The sequence below is a fragment of the Odontesthes bonariensis genome, chromosome 3, assembly GCF_027942865.1.
Source record: "Odontesthes bonariensis isolate fOdoBon6 chromosome 3, fOdoBon6.hap1, whole genome shotgun sequence".
NCBI lineage: Eukaryota > Metazoa > Chordata > Actinopteri > Atheriniformes > Atherinopsidae > Odontesthes > Odontesthes bonariensis.
The window spans coordinates 14,905,676-14,929,033 of NC_134508.1; the positions used below are offsets into that span (position 1 = coordinate 14,905,676).

A 23,358-nucleotide genomic window follows, 5' to 3' on the forward strand; every position below is an offset into this window, starting at 1 on the left:
GGGATTGGATGTTCAAGTGGGGGAAGGGAAACGGGAGAGGTGTACCTGAGGTGAATTTGACTCTCACACGGGACGAAGCTAATGCACATTCCTCCACAGCCCGAACGGGGTTCACTTGGCCAGGAACACAGAAGCTCCATAGAAGCAGGACGCTTGGTGTCAGCCTCAGGTGAAGTTTTAATGCTTTCTGATTTTCCACAGCTAGAATGAGCTGTCTCTTTACCCATACACACACACACAACCGGAGGAAATCTGCCCAGCTTTATGAAGCTCAGCTAATCCCAGCAGGTTTAACACTGACACTCATTCATCCCACTGCTTACTTGTAATAGTATATTGCATACTCTGGGTTTTAGTCAAGCTGTTACTCAAGTTTGCTGGTATTAAACAATGTTTTCTAGTCCAGTGGGGCTCAGTAGGGCTTAATTCTCGCATTTTAATCCAGACCTCACAGGTAACTGAAATCAAACCTACCTCTACTGATGCAAATAAATAAGTAAATCAGCTTCTAATTTCTTCCATCGAATACTGTGGGATGAACTGTGCTTTTCAGGAACAAGTCGGTGTCTGCTTACTTTTGATATCAGCCTGCGACTTTGTAACATGAGCAGGCAGTTTCATAGAATTTTTTTTTTTTTCCCCGAAAGCAGCGGTACTGGTTATTGCCCTTTGTAAATAAAAATAGGATAGAGGAAATAAAGTCAGCAAACTGAAGAAAAAAAAAAAAAAAAACACTTAAACACTTAAAACCTTTAGAATATGTTACAACATTGTTCCAGAAAAAGTTTACTTTGACTTTTTATTTCAAGAGTTGTGAGAAGGAGAGTCGACGTGACAAAGTAGTAAAAGCATGTGAAATCACTTGAGTTCCTACTGGAATGTCTTGTTGAAAAATGCATGGAAAGGATGAAATTGTTAAAGGGATAGTTCGCCTCTTTTGGCATGAAGCTGTATGACATCCCATATTAGCAATATCATTTATTAAATTTGACTTTGTTTTGGCATCACAACGATTTTGTGATGCAAATGTATTACTCTTTTGAACACATATTATTTTGAGAAGCAAAAGGCTTATTTTTTAAGCCCCAGCCAACTAGCCGGACTACCATTGTTAATGCCAAAACGAGGCCGGAACTTGGCTCACAGGACGCAGCGGGGGGTAAGTCAAATTTAATAAATGATATTGCTAATATGGGATGTCATACAGCTTCATGTCAAAAGAGGTGAACTATCCCTTTAAGGCAGTATTGTTGTTAAAAAATGTCAATGTACTTTTCTGCATTAAAGGCATGGTTGGTAATCCTGTTCAGAAACACATTTTGTAATACTGGGTGAAATGGTCCGTCTGTCCTGAGAGAAATCTATACAAGATGTATTTAGAAAAAGGGACGAAAATAATCAGACCTCTGTGGCAGCTGCAGGACTGAGAAAAAGCTGACCAATCCGAGATCAGCGTCCCGCTGATCTCGGATTGGAGCGCCTACAAAAACCAATCAGATGCCTCTGCTTTCTGCCTACGCCCCCCTCTGTCGGCTCCCTGCTCCGTGTGCGCATGCGGTTCTACCGGCTTTGGATGAAGCACTGACGGAATGGGGAGGGGGGGGTGGAGCTTAGAGGAGGGGACACTTTCGAATCTTGCTAGCTCTCTTGCTAGCTCTCTAGGATTACCTACCATAGCTTTAATGTTGCCACAACAGATGTGAAATGAGTTTTGCCAAGAGCATTGATCATGGCATCTAATGGCAGTCTGATCCTATTGCTCATCAGAGTCCAGTTTAAGCTTGCATCCTTCCCCATCATCATATCATCCAGCTTCCATGAATAATTTGGTGATATTATGCACAGTTGAGGGATAATATGCAATTCCTTTACCATCTCTCATTGAGAAACATTGCTTTCAAACAGTTCAATGATTTTCTCACTCATTTGTTGATTTTGTCAAGATCCTCTGCTCATCTTTGGTCCTCAAAGAGTCAGTCTTTTGTGGATGCTGCTCTCATACCAAATCATCTTGATTATAAAAACCTGTTCATCTGATCACCTCATTACTATCCTAAATTAGCTTTGTTCCAACTTTTATGGAGTGTGTTTCAGGCCTGAAATGCAAGAAAGATATTAACAAAATAGATTAAGTTTACAGGACAAAACACGAGATATCCTGGATTCAAACTCTGTAATTAAACAATTCAAATCCTTTTGTTTTTATTGTCCATATCCCCCCAACGTTTTCTGATAAGTATGTACTTAATTACCTGGGAAACAACTGGGAACAAATGAGACAATTGTAACACTTTTGCCGCTGACATAAATAAATAGAAGCGATCGGCTCTGACATTTCCCTTTCTATTCAATGCAGACTCCCTGTGTCTGCATTGCCTCATTGAAAGTTTTTACTTCAGAGAGTACAGAAGATGGGCAACAGTATCAGCAGTGTCCAAGTCTTTCTCCATGTAAAGGTATACACTGAGTTCAAGATGCGCCCTGACATTTAACTGACCAAATATGCACTTTGCAATAATAATAAAGGCTGGCAGCAAATGAATTATATTAGAAAATATTTTTAAAATGTTTATTTTCATTTAATTTTTTGCTTTAATATGATGGCTAAGTTTAATGAATGTCTGCATATACACTATATTGCCAAAAGTATTCGCTCATCTGCCTTTACACGCATAATAATTTAATATGACGCTGGCCCACCCTTTGCAGCTATAACAGCTTCAACTCTTCTGGACAAGCTTTCCAAAAGGTTTAGGAGTGTGTTTGTGGGAAGTTTTGACCATTCTTCCAGAAGCGCATTTGTGAGGTTAGATGCTGATGTTGGATGCGAAGGCCTGGCTCACAGTCTCCACTCTGATTCATCCCAAAAGTGTTCTATCGGGTTGAGGTCAGGACTCTGTGCAGGCCAGTCAAGTTCTTCCACACCAAACTTGCTCATCCATGTCCTTATGGACCTTGCTTTGTGTACTGGTGCGCAGTCATGTTGGAACAGGAAGGGGCCATCCCCAAACTGTTGTTGTTGCAATAACTCATTTTGCCAGCTACAAGTGCACTGTTAGATAATGTTAGTCCAAATGAATGACTTGAGTAAACAAGTTTAGATTACAAAGAAAATAAACATAGGCTACTTAAAAATGAGGGAAAATCCACAGTATGATTAAAGAATACTCTATCCTCAATTGGAGGACATCAGTTGCTGTATTTCAGACATCCCAAGTCTCCGGAAGCTCCGGGAGTCTCCCTGATATTGATAGTTAATCACGGATGCCCGCGAGTCGGATAAAATATCCCGGATTTTAGACTATTCGAGGGAGTTTTTTTTTTTTTTTTTTTTTTCAATGCGAGTGAGAGCGTGCAGGCAATAAAATAACTCGTGCACCATGCGCGCTTCGACTGCGCAGGCACGAGAGAGAGAGTGCTGTGGGGAGAGGTTGCTTGTGAAACCTGTGCGTATCTGTCCAAAGCAACGCTCTGTTCAACGAGCGTCCAGTCTGACGACTGCTTGTCGGGGGGGGGGGGGGGGGAGTGGGAGTGGAGGAGGAGGACTGAGTCATCTCCCTGAAATGAGTTTTTGGAACTTGGGATGTCTGTGTATTTACATTGCACTTGAAATATGTCCTTCTTTTTTAAAATAACATTTCAGCTAAAAATGTTTGTGTTTTCTATTTCTCATTTGCAGTAGTAAAAGCTCTAGAGTAATACATGTGTCACTCTGCAGCTCTGGTAAAAGTAGCTCTGTTAAGAACTACGCGTCGGTTTTAAGTGCGTCACAAATAAGCGACGCTGCGTCTTAGCAGGAAGTGCAATCCAAATAGATAGTTAGCTTGCGAAGCTAATGTGAGTCGATAAGATGCTTAATGACAGCGAGTTTGCGACGCTGCGAAATAGATTTAAGAGAGATGCGGAATTTCTCATGCAAACAACGGCGTCGGCTGCTGAGGATGAAAAGAGTAAGCTTCAGAAATGTTATGCTGACTAACGAGATATCTGACTTTTTTGTCAGAGCAACTAACACTGGGAGGCTGCCGTTATAAAGGCTGTTGACGCCAACGTTAGTTTTGAGTGCGGCTCGTCATATCGAACATGTGCAAACTGTAACTTATATACCTGACACAAACTGTTGTTAAACCGTGATAAACTTCATTGTTGGAGAAGTGGCTATTACATGCAAATTAGACAGACTCAACCACAAACAGGAAAGTGACAAGACAAAGGGGAATGGGTATCTAAAGTACATAAATCGATCTGAATAAAAGCACAAACGATTTTTTTTTTTTTGGAATTGGAGATAACCAAACACCTTCTGGTTATTTTTCACCATTTGTGTATATTGTTGTTAAACTTACCATAACACTCTTAATTTTAAAAATGTTTTTCCACTGTATGCCCCATTTCCCCCCCAAAATTTTATTTGCAAATCAATAAAAGATGACAAAGACAGGTGACAATTGACAGCTTCATGTTAAACATAGGAACAAACAAACAGAAATAGCACAGTTAAGGGGATAGGGTGGGTTGTACCAGTCATGGTGGGCAGTCTTAGGAGACCAGGTGTTTTTGTTGTTTGAAATTTAAGTCAGTTTTCTTGAAAATTGCATGATCTGTTAGCAAGTTGAGCCATCGGTTTATTGGTCATTTTGTTCCGTTTTTCCAGTTAAGTAAAATAGTGTTTTTGGTGATGGTTAAAGGTATTAAGATTAAAGTTGGGAGGTGTTCGGGCATGGTCAGTGAGGATAAATCGCCTTCAAGTCAAACAATTTAACATCTTACATCAATGGTCAAATCGAAAGAATTTGACGTAAATGCTTTGATAGAATAAATGTGCTGTATTTTGTCTGGCGTCAATACAAAATACACAGGTCAGAGAAAGTGTAAAGCAGTTCATTACATGGATGAAAGGTGTCATTTTAACACATTTTAACTGCTGACATAAATTGTTTTTGTAAGTATAATTCAGGAACAAATTCTGTTCCATTTAAATCAAATTATATCATGTTCCAGTAGTGTTTTCAATGACAGGTTGGAGTGTAATGGATTGGCAGACTATTTATCTGCTACGTTGTTTGTTAGATCCCAGCACTCGCTTGCAGTGGCTGACAACTTTGTTTCACTGGTTTTATACTTGAGGTTTTCCTTCACAAACTGTAGCTAATTAAACACAAAACCTCTAAGATATAGAAGAAAATGTGGTATTGTGTCTGCTGGTGTCTTGTAGTGAGTTTGTACAGAGGACAGTTGTTCGACTGAGGCCCTGACTGGCAGAATTCCAGCAATTCTTAATTGTTTTGACTGTGAACAAAGGCTGTGTCAGCTTGGCAACATGATACAGTGAAACTATTCCTACATCCACTCATGTCTTTGTCAGAACACACATGTATGTGTATAGCTATGTATGTTTACACATACACATAGAAGTCCCTCTGAGAAGGAGATTTATGATAATGCCATAGGTTGGAAAGGCGATGAGCTCATAGGTATAACTTTAAAATGGCGGTGCGGGGCACCTGCTCGTCTAAGCCGTTGAGTTCATTGCGAACGCTGAGAAGTCCAGAATGCTTAACCACTTCAGCAGCCAAAAACAGGCTTTGATACGTTTAATCATCCAGTAAATTATAGAGATTAATAGCTTTCTGAGGGGCAAGATTATCTCGAAGAAACCTATCAGTTTCACCTCAAAAGCTGCTTAAATCTGAGCGGAGGATATTTTGCACATTCTATTGAGGCAGGATAAATCTCACATTCGGTTGTAATTGTAGGGACAGATGGAGAAAATATGTCCATGCAAAAGCCATGTAATCATTCTTGCTGTATTTTACTATTCACTTTTATCTGTGCGGTTTGTTTGCATTGAATGTTACAAGGATTTTGCCTGCTATCTGAAGATCTGCTCTGTGTAACGGATATATTTATTGGCTCTTGAATTATCAAGTAAAAAAAAAAAAAATAGGCAATACTTGGTGTAAACCACTTTGTTATTATATGAACGCAAGTCTCTTTGATATGTTTGTATCATAACTTTGTTTTACCTTTCAGGCCATGAGGAAAAAGATGTGAAACCACTCCCTCGCATTAACAAACACTCTGTTTTCTGGATCGTCGCGTCTGTCGCTGTGACCTACTATGCAGACTTTCTCCGCATCATCATAGATAATGATGATATCAAAAGGTGAATGTGTTATGAGGTTGACACAGGGTTCAGCCACAGTTATTGTGTAATATTAGGTTTAGATAAATTAAATTAAAAGCATGTGTTCAGTACTGTGCTTCGACTTCCTCGCACAGCAAATAGACAACAGTAACATTGAGTATATTTGTCAAGGCTTTCTTTGAAAGCTTTTGTTGGTTTGCAACGACAGCCAAGGTTCCTGATGTCTTTTTCTGTGAATATTCTGTTTTGTTTTCCCAGCTGGTGGTTTAATGTTGGTCTGGTACTCCTTGGGATCTGCTTGTCGCTGGCAATGTTTTGCATTGTGTACCTGGAGTGGTTCAAAGGCATCCAGCACTATGACCAAGAGTACCCTGCCATTCCTCCCATCACCACTGCAGCCTTTATTGCTGCATCATGCAGGTAAAAATTTTGATGTAACAGAAACTTCAACAAAGTGCGGAAGTAGCGAATAATCTGTTGTAACGGCATAAGACTAATTTAAAAACTGTAATGTGTATTTTCTCTTTAAATGTGCTTCCATGTACAGTTTTAGTCAGTTTGGACATATGATGAAAGGCAATTTCTAGCTCGCTGGCTTTACAATTTGGAAAGGGACATATAACAGAAATGGAGCAGAAAAATGTGTGATTAATACTTTCAACTCAATTAAAAGCGGACCTAAAAGTGATCTTAAAACACAACAGTACTGTGTTCCATGTAGATAACAGACAACAAGGTTTACTGAAGCTTTTAAACCCTCTGAATAAAGACCACATATGAAATGTTGAAATTGAGAGATTTTAAACTCAATCCAACAACACATTCCAGTACTTGCAATGCTGAATGCTATAAACAGTTTTTAAAGCAGTTTATCTTTCCATCCAGATAATGTCTTTTTCAAGGAAACCCTCGATTGTTTCTGGAAGACGGTGTCAAATCCCAAATTGCACTAATATAGTATAACAGCATGGCTCCATAATAACAGCCCAGGTGCTAAATTGGCTTGCCTGTCACCTGCCATGGGCACATCATGAAGCAATAAGCTGCTTATCTCCCGTATCAAGCCAGAAGAGAGAAAACATTCAGCTTTCAGAACTACAGGAACTGGTCAGCAGCAAAACACATTCATAAACACTTTTGATAATGTATGAATATCATTTTGTGTCTAGTCAAGCCTTTAAAGATGGCTTTATTCATGAGGAGTATGCTGCCCGCTGCGGTCAAAAAGCTGACCGAATATCTGCTTGTATTCAATCATTCCACAGCAGCTTTTGAGGTAAAATGACCGTTAAAGAGAAATAAAAATGTAAAAATGTAGCCTAAAAAAGGAGGAAACAGTTTAAAATTCTCTGCCAGTTGTAACATTCTTTGGAAAATTACTGTTTTTACCTGTAATTACAGAACATGACTCACCTTCATAATTGTTCTAGGACAGGGGTGGGCAATTAATTTCTTCAGGGGGCCGCATGAAAAATCTGAAATGTGTTGGAGGGCCGAACCAGCAATGACTCAAATTTAATATTGACTTATGTTTTCTCATTATATTTCTTTTATAATAAAATATTTAAATCAGATTATTTTGGTAATAAATAAGAATATTTAAATATTTATAAACATGAAGATATCCAAGGCACTCTTCTTCTTTGTTAAAAAGCTTTTAATAAACTGAGCTAGTTCATACTAGAACAGATAAAATTGCCAACATGTTTCGGCCTGCAAAGGCCTTCATCAGGGCTTCAAACAAATTCAAAATCACCAACCACTTCCCTATAATCATGTAAATGTAATGTTCAGGTGCGCGTCGTCAGGTCTCCAGACCGTGCGCGCCTGTGAACATGCGCGCCCTCTCCAGTCTGTGCTTGCGCAGGTACCCAAATCAAACATAGTGGACACATTACTACCCATACCACAGTATTCAAGAAATAAATACATCACACCAAACTCCCAAAACAACCACCAGAAATACACACACAACACCAAATCAAAGAAACGCAATCATATCAATGCTATCGTTTAAACCCGGGTGTGACATGGCGTTTAAATTATGAATCCATCTGCTCTCTTTTTGGTTAAGAAGTCTTTGTCTATCCCCTCTTCTTGTGTTTATGGGGATGTGGTCAATGCCTATTGCAGTGAAAGTGGCAGTTCCATTGGGATGTGCTTCTGTAAAGTGCTTTACAATGGCGTAATCGCAATTGCCACTTCTCGCTGCATATTTGTGTTCCGCCACACGGTCCTTCAAGCGCCTTTTGGTGCGTCCGACATAAAAGGCATCGCAAAGAGAGCATCTCAGCATATAAATGACATGAGTAGTTTGGCAGTTTATAAAATGTCTTATATTAAAAACCTTGTGCGTATTAGGGTGCGTAAAAACAGTAGATTTCCTCACAATGTCACAAATCTTGCAATGCCCACATTTATATGTGCCATTGGGCTTTTGCGGGATCCACGTTTTTGGTTGTTCCCTGGTGGATATGTGATGTTATGGAATTATTGTCTTAACTCCCTATTAAGATTTTGCTTACCTTCCTATTACATCTGATGAGAAGTGAAATATAGACTTTCAATGTTTGTGCCGGCCGGCCACGTGTTTATTTTCTTCTGCAAAAGAGGTCAATCCTCACCAGTCAGCGTTCGTGGTGAGAAGAGACCCAGAACAAAGGAAATACGATGCATTTATACAGAAAGAGGAGGGTTTGGTTCTTTCAGGTGACACCTGAAAGAACACACCGTGTGTATTCTCCAACTGTCTCCTTGCCACACCCCCTGGGGGAAAGTCTCGCACTTTGGGGAGATGCAGAATCCGGAGACAATGGTCATTTGAATGATTATTGTCAATGTGTTAATCAACAGACACATGGTCTGCAGACATTGGGTCTACAACAAGGTGTCTTTTAAAAGACAAGTGGTTAGCAGACATCAAATTTACCATAACAGTGACTGCGCACTACTCTGTCACCTATTGTTGGGGCTTTTTTAAAAGAGAAAATTGGGGGTTCCTTAAAAGTGTCCCTTAATGCTTCATCACATTGGAGAAGGCTCCAGTTTTTTTTGATGATCTTGCGGATGTCGTTGGCCTCTGTGCTATAGCGCGTTGCGAAAAACATTCTGTTGTTGTCGTTGCCTTTCTGTTTTCTTTTTAACAGTTTGCTTCGATCCTGTGCTTGGGCTTTAGCAAGGGCTGTGTTCAGTACATTAGCTGGATAACCCCATTCTCTAAAGCGATCCAGCATCTCTTTGCTTTTCGTCTCAAAGTCGTCTTCCTTATCGCAAATTCTGCGCAGCCTTTTAAATTGTCCATAGGGGATGTTGTTAATTAAGGAAGGAGGGTGAAAACTTTTTGCATGTAATAGTGTGTTTTTGTGTGTCTCTTTTCTGTAGATAGAAGTATGTAGATGTCCATTCGTGTCTTTGGTGATTTCCAGATCTAGGAAGTTGATTTTCGTTTTGCTGTACTCCAATGATAGTTTTATATTTGCGTTAGTGTTGTTCAGATAGTTATGAAAGCCTAACAGCTCCTCTTCGGTGCCATCCCATATCAGTATGACGTCATCAATATATCTTGACCACCAGGCTACCTTGTCTTTGTAGATATTGTTATGTCCAAATACAAAGTCCTCTTCCCATTTTCCCATAAACAAGCCGGCATAAGACGGACTAAAGCAAGCACCCATAGCGCAGCCTTTGATCTGTTTGAATAGTTTCTCTTGGAATAAAAATATATTATTATTCAATGTCCACTCCGTTAAATCCATTAGAAATTCAGTAGGTGGGTTATGTGGGTATGGCCTAGTATTCAGAAAGTGCTTAAGAGCTGTCAAACCCTCTTGGTGGTCAATATTTGTGTAAAGAGCTTCAACATCCATAGTGGCTAGAATACAATCTGAATTGACAGTCATGTCCTTGATTTTTACATAGCACCTCAGTTGTGTCTTGTATAAATGCTGGCAGTGTGGGGAGCAGCGGCTTAATAAAAAAAATCCACATACTTGGATATCGGCTCCAGTAGACTTTCATTGCCGGAGATGACTGGTCTGCCAGGGGGGTTGGTTATGTTTTTATGCACTTTGGGTAAAAGGTAGAAAGAGGCTATCCTTGGGTATGGCTTGTATAAGAATTCAAATTCTTGAGATGAGATTAGGTCGTCATCCTTCGCTCTTAGTAATCGCTCTTGAAGTTCTTTAATTAGTGTTTCCATTGGGTTTGTTTTCATAGGTCGATAGAACGTCTCATCATTGAGTTGTCGTTGTGCTTCCTTGACATATTGTTCGTATCCCCAAACCACAATAGCTCCTCCCTTGTCAGCTCTTTTTATCACAATGTCTTTATTGTTAGTTAATTCTTTGAGTGCATCACTTTCATCTTTAGACAGGTTTCGTCTGTACTGGGTGTTTTTCTTTGTGAGCACTTGCTCTATCTCATAGCTGACTTTCCTCTCAAAAGTATTCAAGGTGGCGTTTTGTACTATTGGGCAGAAAACTGATTTGGGCTTAAAAGGTGTATTAGAATAATTGGTCACTGAGGGCCCAGATGGATTCAGCTTGTACCATGCTTTAATGTGTAAAGATCTGTAAAACCTATAGAGGTCAATTTTTACGTCAAAGTTATCAGAGGAAGTTGTGGGTGAAAAAGTAAGTCCTTTCGACAGTACACTGACTTGTGCTTGTGAGAGGGATGCGTCTGAGAGATTTATAACTAAGTCCTGCGGCTCCGTATAGGATAGGGACTTGGGTCGTTTACGGCCTCTTCTCGTTCTTTTCCTCTTCCCCTTCCTCTCCCTCTCCCTTTTCCTCTGTTGTTCGTTATCTTGTGTCTTTCTTTCTGCATTGGAAAATTGTCGTTTCCCGAATGGTCACTTGTGGAAGTGTGCGGCATTGCGCGATCTTCTTCATCACTAGTGAAGTTAAAAGACACAGTACGGGGTCCTCTTTGTTGCGCGCCATGATGGAATGGATTTTTGGTCTTGTTCCAAAAATACACTTTATTTTCCTTGTAGTCTTTTTCGTCTCTTTGGAACTTTCGTAGTTTCTCCTGTTTCAGTTGTTCTTTAAATTTACAGATGTTTTCATCCAGTTTTTTACGTAGATCCTCTATATCCTTGTTTGAGTTAAATTCCTCCAGTTTTTTGTTCAAATCCTCAATTTTCTCTTGGATGACATTTCTGTCTTTTTTCGCTTCTTCTATCAGTAAAAGCATTAAATCAAATGAGCACTTACTTAGTATCTTTTCCCACTTGATCTTGAATTCACTTTTATCGGTTACATCATATGCTGGGAATTTTTTAATTCTAAGGCCACGCGGGGTATATCCTTGCCTCCAGTAATCAGATAGGGTAATGGCGTTTAAGTCCAATTTGATGTCTTTCTCCTGTAGGCGTTTCAGTTCCATACATATCTCTCAGGCTTGTTGGTTATCCACGGTAGTCGTTAGTCCCGCAAAATCCAGTAATGAAGCACTTGTGATAATCCGCTTCCCATCTTCTTCTGAATACGCAAAAGTAGACGAATCCATATCCAAAGTTATGTAAATCTTCGGTATAAGTTGACGCTCAACACTTCAAACAAGTGGCGCTCCTCTGATGCAAAGTGAATCAGACAAAGACGGTAGGTCAGAGGGCTTCGGCGTTCAATTTAGTAGTGCGAAGGTGCTCTTTGGTTAGACTTACTTGTCACAAAGGTATGAAGATATCCAAGGCACTCTTCTTCTTTGTTAAAAAGCTTTTAATAAACTGAGCTAGTTCATACTAGAACAGATAAAATTGCCAACATGTTTCGGCCTGCAAAGGCAAAGGCCTTCATCAGGGCTTAGCTCTTTGTCTGATTCACTTTGCATCAGAGGAGCGCCACTTGTTTGAAGTGTTGAGCGTCAACTTATACCGAAGATTTACATAACTTTGCATATGGATTCGTCTACTTTTGCGTATTCAGAAGAAGATGGGACGCGGATTATCACAAGTGCTTCATTACTGGATTTTGCGGGACTAACGACTACCGTGGATAACCAACAAGCCTGAGAGATATGTATGGAACTGAAACGCCTACAGGAGAAAGACATCAAATTGGACTTAAACGCCATTACCCTATCTGATTACTGGAGGCAAGGATATACCCCAGCATATGATGTAACCGATAAAAGTGAATTCAAGATCAAGTGGGAAAAGATACTAAGTAAGTGCTCATTTGATTTAATGCTTTTACTGATAGAAGAAGCGAAAAAAGACAGAAATGTCATCCAAGAGAAAATTGAGGATTTGAACAAAAAACTGGAGGAATTTAACTCAAACAAGGATATAGAGGATCTACGTAAAAAACTGGATGAAAACATCTGTAAATTTAAAGAACAACTGAAACAGGAGAAACTACGAAAGTTCCAAAGAGACGAAAAAGACTACAAGGAAAATAAAGTGTATTTTTGGAACAAGACCAAAAATCCATTCCATCATGGCGCGCAACAAAGAGGACCCCGTACTGTGTCTTTTAACTTCACTAGTGATGAAGAAGATCGCGCAATGCCGCACACTTCCACAAGTGACCATTCGGGAAACGACAATTTTCCAATGCAGAAAGAAAGACACAAGATAACGAACAACAGAGGAAAAGGGAGAGGGAGAGGAAGGGGAAGAGGAAAAGAACGAGAAGAGGCCGTAAACGACCCAAGTCCCTATCCTATACGGAGCCGCAGGACTTAGTTATAAATCTCTCAGACGCATCCCTCTCACAAGCACAAGTCAGTGTACTGTCGAAAGGACTTACTTTTTCACCCACAACTTCCTCTGATAACTTTGACGTAAAAATTGACCTCTATAGGTTTTACAGATCTTTACACATTAAAGCATGGTACAAGCTGAATCCATCTGGGCCCTCAGTGACCAATTATTCTAATACACCTTTTAAGCCCAAATCAGTTTTCTGCCCAATAGTACAAAACGCCACCTTGAATACTTTTGAGAGGAAAGTCAGCTATGAGATAGAGCAAGTGCTCACAAAGAAAAACACCCAGTACAGACGAAACCTGTCTAAAGATGAAAGTGATGCACTCAAAGAATTAACTAACAATAAAGACATTGTGATAAAAAGAGCTGACAAGGGAGGAGCTATTGTGGTTTGGGGATACGAACAATATGTCAAGGAAGCACAACGACAACTCAATGATGAGACGTTCTATCGACCTATGAAAACAAACCCAATGGAAACACTAATTAAAGAACTTCAAGAGCAATTACTAAGAGCGAAGGATGACGACCTAATCTCATCTCAAGAATTTGAATTCTTATACAAGCCATACCCAAGGATAGCCTCTTTCTACCTTTTACCCAAAGTGCATAAAAACATAACCAACCCCCCTGGCAGACCAGTCATCTCCGGCAATGAAAGTCTACTGGAGCCGATATCCAAGTATGTGGATTTTTTTTATTAAGCCGCTGCTCCCCACACTGCCAGCATTTATACAAGACACAACTGAGGTGCTATGTAAAATCAAGGACATGACTGTCAATTCAGATTGTATTCTAGCCACTATGGATGTTGAAGCTCTTTACACAAATATTGACCACCAAGAGGGTTTGACAGCTCTTAAGCACTTTCTGAATACTAGGCCATACCCACATAACCCACCTACTGAATTTCTAATGGATTTAACGGAGTGGACATTGAATAATAATATATTTTTATTCCAAGAGAAACTATTCAAACAGATCAAAGGCTGCGCTATGGGTGCTTGCTTTAGTCCGTCTTATGCCGGCTTGTTTATGGGAAAATGGGAAGAGGGCTTTGTATTTGGACATAACAATATCTACAAAGACAAGGTAGCCTGGTGGTCAAGATATATTGATGACGTCATACTGATATGGGATGGCACCGAAGAGGAGCTGTTAGGCTTTCATAACTATCTGAACAACACTAACGCAAATATAAAACTATCATTGGAGTACAGCAAAACGAAAATCAACTTCCTAGATCTGGAAATCACCAAAGACACGAATGGACATCTACATACTTCTATCTACAGAAAAGAGACACACAAAAACACACTATTACATGCAAAAAGTTTTCACCCTCCTTCCTTAATTAACAACATCCCCTATGGACAATTTAAAAGGCTGCGCAGAATTTGCGATAAGGAAGACGACTTTGAGACGAAAAGCAAAGAGATGCTGGATCGCTTTAGAGAACGGGGTTATCCAGCTAATGTACTGAACACAGCCCTTGCTAAAACCCAAGCACAGGATCGAAGCAAACTGTTAAAAAGAAAACAGAAAGGCAACAACAACAACAGAATGTTTTTCGCAACGCGCTATAGCACAGAGGCCAACGACATCCGCAAGATCATCAAACAAAACTGGAGCCTTCTCCAATGTGATGAAGCATTAAGGGACACTTTTAAGGAACCCCCAATTTTCTCTTTTAAAAAAGCCCCAACAATAGGTGACAGAGTAGTGCGCAGTCACATATCCACCAGGGAACAACCAAAAACGTGGATCCCGCAAAAGCCCAATGGCACATATAAATGTGGGCATTGCAAGATTTGTGACATTGTGAGGAAATCTACTGTTTTTACGCACCCTAATACGCACAAGGTTTTTAATATAAGACATTTTATAAACTGCCAAACTACTCATGTCATTTATATGCTGAGATACTCTCTTTGCGATGCCTTTTATGTCGGACGCACCAAAAGGCGCTTGAAGGACCGTGTGGCGGAACACAAATATGCAGCGAGAAGTGGCAATTGCGATTACGCCATTGTAAAGCACTTTACAGAAGCACATCCCAATGGAACTGCCACTTTCACTGCAATAGGCATTGACCACATCCCCATAAACACAAGAAGAGGGGATAGACAAAGACTTCTTAACCAAAAAGAGAGCAGATGGATTCATAATTTAAACGCCATGTCACACCCGGGTTTAAACGATAGCATTGATATGATTGCGTTTCTTTGATTTGGTGTTGTGTGTGTATTTCTGGTGGTTGTTTTGGGAGTTTGGTGTGATGTATTTATTTCTTGAATACTGTGGTATGGGTAGTAATGTGTCCACTATGTTTGATTTGGGTACCTGCGCAAGCACAGACTGGAGAGGGCGCGCATGTTCACAGGCGCGCACGGTCTGGAGACCTGACGACGCGCACCTGAACATTACATTTACATGATTATAGGGAAGTGGTTGGTGATTTTGAATTTGTTTGAAGCCCTGATGAAGGCCTTTGCAGGCCGAAACATGTTGGCAATTTTATCTGTTCTAGTATGAACTAGCTCATAGTTTATTAAAAGCTTTTTAACAAAGAAGAAGAGTGCCTTGGATATCTTCATACCTTTGTGACAAGTAAGTCTAACCAAAGAGCACCTTCGCACTACTAAATTGAACGCCGAAGCCCTCCAACCTACCGTCTTTGTCTGATTTATAAACATGAATTGTGGTTTAGGTTGACGTGAGAATTAATACTACTTCTATCATTTACCTCAGCTAAGAGATCACTCCCCGTTGTTGTCCCTTTCAATGACCGCATGTCTGCCAGCTCCTCTGTGATTCTGAAGTCTGCATTGATCCCGCGCATGAAGATGAGCAGCTGGGCAGTGCCCCGTATATCACTCTCATCCAAAGCCAGGGAAAAGTACTCAAAGTCATTCACGCGGTCTCTCAGTTGTAGCACCAGGTTTTTCGCGATGTCCTCAATCCTCCTCATTACGGTGCGGCGGGAGAGGGAGACGTTCTCAAAAGCGTCTTTTTTCTCGGGACATATTAGCGCAGACGAGTACACCAAACACCAGGGTCGTTTCTAGCTTTGTGGGGGCCCTAAGCAAGATACAGTTTGGGGGCCCCTAGTTTGTCAAACTACAATGAAGAGATTCCTAACCATTTAGATGGAACACTAAGATCTATTACACTTTATGAGCAAAACAGGCTAGAGTTTAAATTAAACATCTTAAGTTGAACCACTCAGGCAAGTTAAACTAATAAGAATATATAATACAAAGAAAACAATAAATAAAAGATTTTGAGTTTTTTTAAAATTTAAAGATTGTACCCAATTACAAAGTAGATAGATACTTTATTGATCCCGAAGGAAATTCAAGCATCTAGTAGCAAGACATAAAGCGATAAAAAATGTTTATACAATTATAAAGACTTTAAAAACAATCTTAGAATTTAAAAAACTATTTAAAAAAACAGTTTAAAAATCTAAAGTGACCAGTAAAATAAGACCAAAGTGAAATATAAAGTGACCAGTGAAATACAGAAGCGCCATCACTTAAAGCTTTTGTACATCCTGATGGCCAGAGGAACAAAAGAGTTTTTGAAGTTGTCACTTTTAAGAAGTTTCTGCATTCATCTACACATTGTACTAGTTAAAGCTGCCGTCGGCAGGTTTTCAAAATTTCGAGTCTAAAGTCGGAAAATTCGAACTGATACAACTTTCAGGTCCCTCCCCCAACCTCTAACAAGCTCCGAATCACCCCCCCCCAAACCCCTCCCCCTCTTGTGCACGTGAGTTCACACCAGTGTGAGCGCACACAAGCTGGGGCAGACTCACGCTCAGCAGCGTGTGCACAAGCTGTGATTGACAGGTAGGATTCCTCCACCCTAACTTGATTGGTTAAAAACAGCCGGGAGCGCTCGGCTTTTGCAAGCATGATTACAGGCTTCAGAGGGAGCTACAGATTTCGTTATTTTTCCTAAACAGCCTATTTAATATTCTACTTCCAGAATCCCATGACAGTTCAAGCTAATATGACTAAAAAAAAGTTGCCGACCGCAGCTTTAAAGTAATAAAACTAAGAAAAATTATCCACTGCCACAATATTCTAAAATAATCAACAGGATGCCTAATATTTGTATACCACTTAAAAAACTAACAGTAGAACACTTCTAATTAGAAGCCTATAAATAACACACCAAACTTAGTAAATTAATCCTAAGTAATGCCAAAATCGTGTCAAATACCTGAGAGACAACTTCCACTGAGCAATGACAGAGCAGGACAACAACATGCCTCCCTCCCTGCTAGAATCTGAATAAACTGGAGTCAGTCAGTCTTTCCCATGGCAGGACTGACTGCTCATTCACGTGTGACATACTCATCTTATATAAGCAAACTTTCATGAGGCAAACACTGAAGCCGAGTTTATAACGAACAAATCCCAGCCAGCTACACAACATTTATCCGAGACTAGCTAGCAGGACAAATAAACACAAAAAAACGTCCCACCTCCAGCTATCCAGCCCACATCACCCAACACATGCCTTACCTTTATCCTCAGGCCGTTTTTCTTCCTCAATTTTTCCATGCCACTAATATAACGTCTTTATGATGCCATTACGGCGTTTGTCTCGCTTTTTAGGGGAATGATGGGTAGATGTTAATCATTCCCGTCACACCTGTTGGCGGCCTGCTACGCCACTCAACGTGTGACAGTGCTGTACTTTACACAAACTCTACACACGGTCGTCAGCATTCGTAGATTTTGTTCGTAACTCCAAACTTTTCGGCAAATCCAATCGCTAACCAAGCCTAGGTTGCTGAGGTTAGCTGGCAGCAATATCACTGAACGTTAGGTTAGCAAAACAATTACACCAAAAACACGAACTTACCAGCAAGGATTGCACGAGCGTCATCTCTCCGTTTTCTTTTCTTTCTTTTGTCAGCGCCAGAATCATGTGGCCCTTTACTTGACATTCTAAATCTTCTTCACTGTTAACGGGCATAACTCGGAAAACGTCAGGTAGGATGATGCTCCACCACCTCTGATGCGGTAACTTTGAAGACTGTACCATTCAGGAACCATTGTACCATTTCAGGAAGGGGGGGGGGGGGGTATAGATAAGGTAAACACATCTAATTTGCCCGAATCGAGTAATAGGGCAGACAATTAAGAAAAACAACGCTGGGCCTGTTCATGACTAATTTATATAATTTCTTTAATGTAATAATATAATAACTATCATGAATTTTTTTTAACAACCTTAATTTTGCGGGCCCCCCCCGCCAGGTACTTGGGGCCCTACGCGCTCTGCGTACTCTGCGTATGCGGAGCGGCGGGCCTGCCAAACACTCCTTAATAAACTCTCCATCAGAGAAGGGTTTGCTTTTTCTAGCAATCTTGTGCAAAATAACAAAACTTGTCTTGACTGTAGCACCTCTGGATGTCAAACGTTTTGTAAAAAGTGTTTGTTGAGATTGCAGCTTGGCGAGCAACAGAGACGACTCAGCTGCGCACTCTTTTTCTGAAAAGTTCTTGTATTTCTCCCCGTGTTTAGTCACGTAGTGACGGTGGATATTATACTCCTTTATAACACAGCCACTGACACACCACAAACTAAACACACAGCTTTACCTTTTACCTCTGTAAACAAATATTTCGCTGTCCATGCCTTGTTGAAAACGCGGCATTCTGAATCAACTTTTCTTTTTTTACCGTGAGACGACATTTTGTGTGGATCAGGGATTCGGATGCTAGCCACCTGTCACTGTCACTTATGCATGCATTCATAAACAATGCGTCAGACCCTTTCAAAATAAAAGACAGCTGCATTGCATGCACACCAAAATCCGTTTTTATTTTTGACTGGAGGGGGCAGGGGGGCGCGGGCCAGACAGGGACAGGCAAAGGGCCGTATCTGGCCCGCGGGCCGTAAAATGCCCAGGTCTGTTCTAGGAGATGACTGAAGGCAGTGACTGGGAAGCTCCTCAAAGGAAACCATAAATTCAAGGGCTTTGACTCTAGTTACGTTCTCTGAGCCCATTTATATCACACTAGCAAAAACTCAATTATTGTGTCACACCGCAGTCAAACAACATCAAAGCATAATGTCGTTGCTGCATGTATCTGCTCAAATATGTGTATGGGTCTATATGAACTTATATATGTGGGTTTTTTCTCTGGCGTCCTGCATTTCCACCACAGGAACCAAGTACACACAGTATCAGGTAGATAAGTAGTTCTTATGATACTCTTGTGTGCTTTAGATAAGTTTTGTTCTCCCGATGTTTTGTTCTCGGTTTCGGTCTGTCATCTCGTGTCTGATCCCAGACATAGTTTGTATAGCTATAACTCTAAAGAGCTATTGTATCTTAGGAAAAAATGTTACCCTTTGTGGACACAACATTTAAACTCAGACAACGTGAGCCGTGGTGGTCAAACGGGCCAAAGAATGAACAAGGGAAGGGAGCAGCAAATGTGAGGACAAAGCAGCAAAAAAAAAAACAGAGGAAGAAAATAAAGTTACTTCCTGATTGTTTCACAACATTATTGTTTCAGTGTTTAAAGCCAATATGTTTTTTTAAGCAGGCATCGAGTGCATTGACAACTTTTTTTAATTTTTTTTTTTATCACATTACCTTTCAGAGGCTTTGTTAAATGCATCACCTATGAATGCTTTGGTATTTCATTGCCCATCCCATTATTCCTCCTCAACGTCTGTGACAATATGTCAGAGCAGCAGCGCCCGTTCTGTCTTAACCTTTTGGTATGTTTCTCCTGCAGCTTTAACATTGCACTTTGGCCAGTGTGGTCCTTCTTCACGCCACTTATTCTCTTCACCCAGTTCATGGGCGTGGTCATGTTTATCTCTTTGCTTGGATGAATGTAAAAGGTGAGTGTTGCTGTTTTTTTTAATTACATTTTTTTTTCTTTATTATAATTTGCTTTAAGTTTTTGAAGAGGGACAGTAAAAGGTGGGCTGAACGCTTGACTGGTCTCCATCGATAAAGTATACCTTTTTTTTCTTCTATGTATTACGTTAATTGAGTCTAATTTTTAACTGTTACATTTGTTGGCAGTTCCAGTTTGATCATAGGTTTCCAGCCAGATTTGAAGTGTTTCAGATATCGACCAGTTTTGCGCAACTGAGCGAACTCCAGAATGTAACCGTGCAAAGTGTTTCTGAACAACGCAGCTAAATGATGCATTTAGTTCAAGTAAATTCGTAAAGAAAGCGAATTTATGCAAACAAAGGATAACATTTTCATTCCAAACAAATTCCTCTCCTCAAATCAGTAGTTTTCTGATATTTTCAGCAGTGTAATTTGCTCATGTTGTTTTACTCATTAAAGAGTAAATATTTCATTTATTTCTTCTATAATCACAAGCTTTTTAGCTTCTGTTCAATTTGATCTATTCTGAAGAATGTGCAAATAAACAATGTTACTTGATTTATTTTTGTGACTCTTGTCTGCCACCTCAGATCTCTCACGAGCCTTCTTATGTTGTTTGATCAGTGGCGGTTTTCATGAAAACATTGGGATTGTGATGAGACGACCAAGAAACGTAACCATGTTCAGAAAAAGATTGAGTTCATATGAAAATATGAGTAACTATTGATGGAGATTCGTCATCTTGGCAACTTTAAAAAAATATCAGCCTTTGGCCCACCACCTAAAGTGCTTCCATAAAAGTTTGCCTTGCAAGCGTTATGAGGATTGTCTGTATGTTCTACACTGTACTTTTTGTGAAATGAATCTCATCTTTTTTTTGTTTTGCAGCTTCAGAATCCATCCCCCATCAACCACAGTGTGTTATTCCATAGCCAGCACATGGTGTGTCTATGTTCCAAATGTGGACATGCTGAAAAACTTAAATTATTAATAGAAATAAACCATTAGAACTGCCATGACAACGCAGGTCCACCCAGTGCTCAGTTAAGAGTATCAGTGGCAAGATGACACGTGTTCTGTGCGTCTGTGCCGTCTTCTCAGTGAGCCTCCTTCATGCCTGAGCTGGTCCACAAGTGCTGGTCTAATTGTGAAAACACTAGAGCCATTGACCATTGGTGGTTTGAACTGCAGGCCAGTCAACACTCTAGAGTTACTGTGGTGGTATGTGAAATTTAATGATGTGGGTGTATGATTTTTCCATTTTCGTGTTTCTCCAAAGAAAGGAAGTGAATCATTTATTTGGTGCCCCCTCTTGTAATTTCATCATTCCCAAAGAGCCCTCACTGTTCCCTTGTTCCACGACAGTGTCGGTGTGAACTCGTCGACCGGCTCTACCACCATACTCTGATACCATCCTTCTGTTTCAACCCTCTGGGAACCAAGCACGAGGCAAGGCTTTCCCCACACTGGTCCTCTTCCTCTGGAAATCCCTTCTGTTTGCTTTAGATCCGCGGCCTAATCTAAACGTACAGTTTTTGAGTTGCTTTAACATGGCAGATGTTCTACTGTATATCGAGTGCCTCCTACATTTTGTGTTAGCAATCTTTTTAACTTTTATAAAGTCTTTTGACTACAGAGCGAGGAAATGCACAAAGTTCTGAAGTTGTTTTTGTTCCTCTGAAACCATTTGTGGTAAAGAATGTTGAGATGTCTTCTCATGTTTTCTGTACAATGTTTCTTTCCATAATAAACCGGTGTAACCAATTTCACTCTCTACTCTTTGAAATGGCAGATTTTGTCCTTATCACAATTTAGAAGCATACTTTGTTTGAAAAAGATCGCCTGAAAGTGATCTGGCATGGATGTCATTTTCACGCCTAACAGTTTGGAAAGGTCTACTTGCACACAGCATAAGTAGTACATGAGTGTTTTTTTTAATTTTTTTTTATTAAAGAAATAATTGTGACCAGCTGAACTTTATTTTTTGGCTCCTACTGACTGTTTCTTAACAGTAAAGTATGAATACTTAAAAATTCAAGACGGTTTGAGTTTATGGTGACATGGTGTACAAATCTTCCTCAGACTACACTATTGTCTGTATTTGTATATATACTGTATTGTCATCTTTTCTCACTGTGCACCATATATTTGTGAGGACAGAAGTTCTCAATACATAGGAAGAAAGCCTTGTGAGTTTACTGCCATCTCCATGAATTTCAGTGATCTTGTTATATTTTCAAGTATAATTTTTTTGTATTCGTTGCCATTCGACGTTACACCGTGAGGTAGGGGCTAAACACGTGAACACTTGAGGCCAGACCATTTCCTCTCCCATTGCACAGCTGATCAATTCTAATGAACAATTAACATTTATCAAGTTTCTTTGGTCTGCACATCAAAGACAATTGATATGGGTCATTGTAAGGTCATAATACGTCCATCCATCCATCCATCCATCCATCCATTATCTTCCGCTGGTCCGGGGATCGGGTCGCGGGGGCAGCAGCTTGAGCAAAGAGACCCAGACGTCCCTGTCCCCGGCCACTTCCACTTCAACTCATTTCGGCCGCTTGTATTCGCGATCTCGTTCTTTCGGTCACTACCCACAGCTGTTGACCATAAGTGAGGGTAGGAACATAGATTGACCGGTAAATTTAGAGCTTCGCCTTCTGGCTCAGCTCCTTCTTCACCACGACGGGCCGGTGCAGAGCCCGCATCACTGCAGACGCCGCACCAATCCGTCTGTCAATCTCCTGTTCCATTCGTCCCTCACTCGTGAACAAGACCCTGAGATACTTGAACTCCTCCACTTGGGGAAGGATCTCATTCCCGACCCGAAGAGAGCATTCCACCCTTTTCCGGCCGAAGACCATGGTCTCAGATTTGGAGGTGCTGATTCTCATCCCAGCCGCTTCACACTCGGCTGCGAACCGCTCCAGTGAGAGCTGAAGGTCACGGCCTGACGACGCCAACAGAACCAAATCGTCCGCAAAAAGCAGAGACCCAATTCTGAGGTCGCCAAACCGGACCCCCTCAACGCCCTGGCTGCGCCTAGAAATTCTGTCCATAAAAATTATGAACAGAATCGTGACAAAGGGCAGCCCTGACGGAGTCAAACCCTCACAGGAAACATGTCCGACTTACTGCCGGCAATGCGGACCAAACTCTGACACCGGTCATACAGAGACCGAACAGCCAATATCAAGGAGTCCGGCACTCCATACTCCCGGAGCACCCCCAACAAGAGTCCCCGAGGGACACGGTCGAACGCCTTCTCCAAGTCCACAAAACACATGTTGGGCGAACTCCCATGCTCCCTCCAGGATCCTGCCGAGGGTATAGAGCTGGTCCACTGTTCCACGGCCAGGACGAAAACCACACTGTACCTCCTGAATCCGAGATTTGACTATCCGGCGGATCCTCCTCTCCAGTACCCCCGAAAAGACCTTACCAGGGAGGCTGAGGAGTGTGATCCCCCTATAGTTGGAACACACCCTCCGGTCCCCCTTTTTAAAGAGGGGGACCACCACCCCGATCTGCCAGTCCAGAGGCACTGCCCCCGATGTCCACGCGATGCTGCAGAGGCGTGTCAACCAAGACAGCCCCACAACATCAAGA

General features: G+C 40.9%; 1 protein-coding gene across 1 annotated transcript; it reads left to right on the forward strand.

The window, feature by feature from the left end:
• The first annotated feature begins 3,789 nt into the window (after window positions 1–3,789).
• Window positions 3,790–21,504, forward strand: tmem128 (transmembrane protein 128). Its single transcript, XM_075460436.1, has 5 exons — window positions 3,790–3,950; window positions 6,034–6,166; window positions 6,407–6,568; window positions 19,631–19,739; window positions 20,629–21,504. Exons 1-4 carry the CDS (start codon window positions 3,851–3,853, stop codon window positions 19,728–19,730), a joined length of 495 nt encoding a protein of 164 aa, XP_075316551.1. The 5' UTR covers window positions 3,790–3,850; the 3' UTR covers window positions 19,731–19,739; window positions 20,629–21,504.
• Window positions 21,505–23,358: the final 1,854 nt, after the last annotated feature.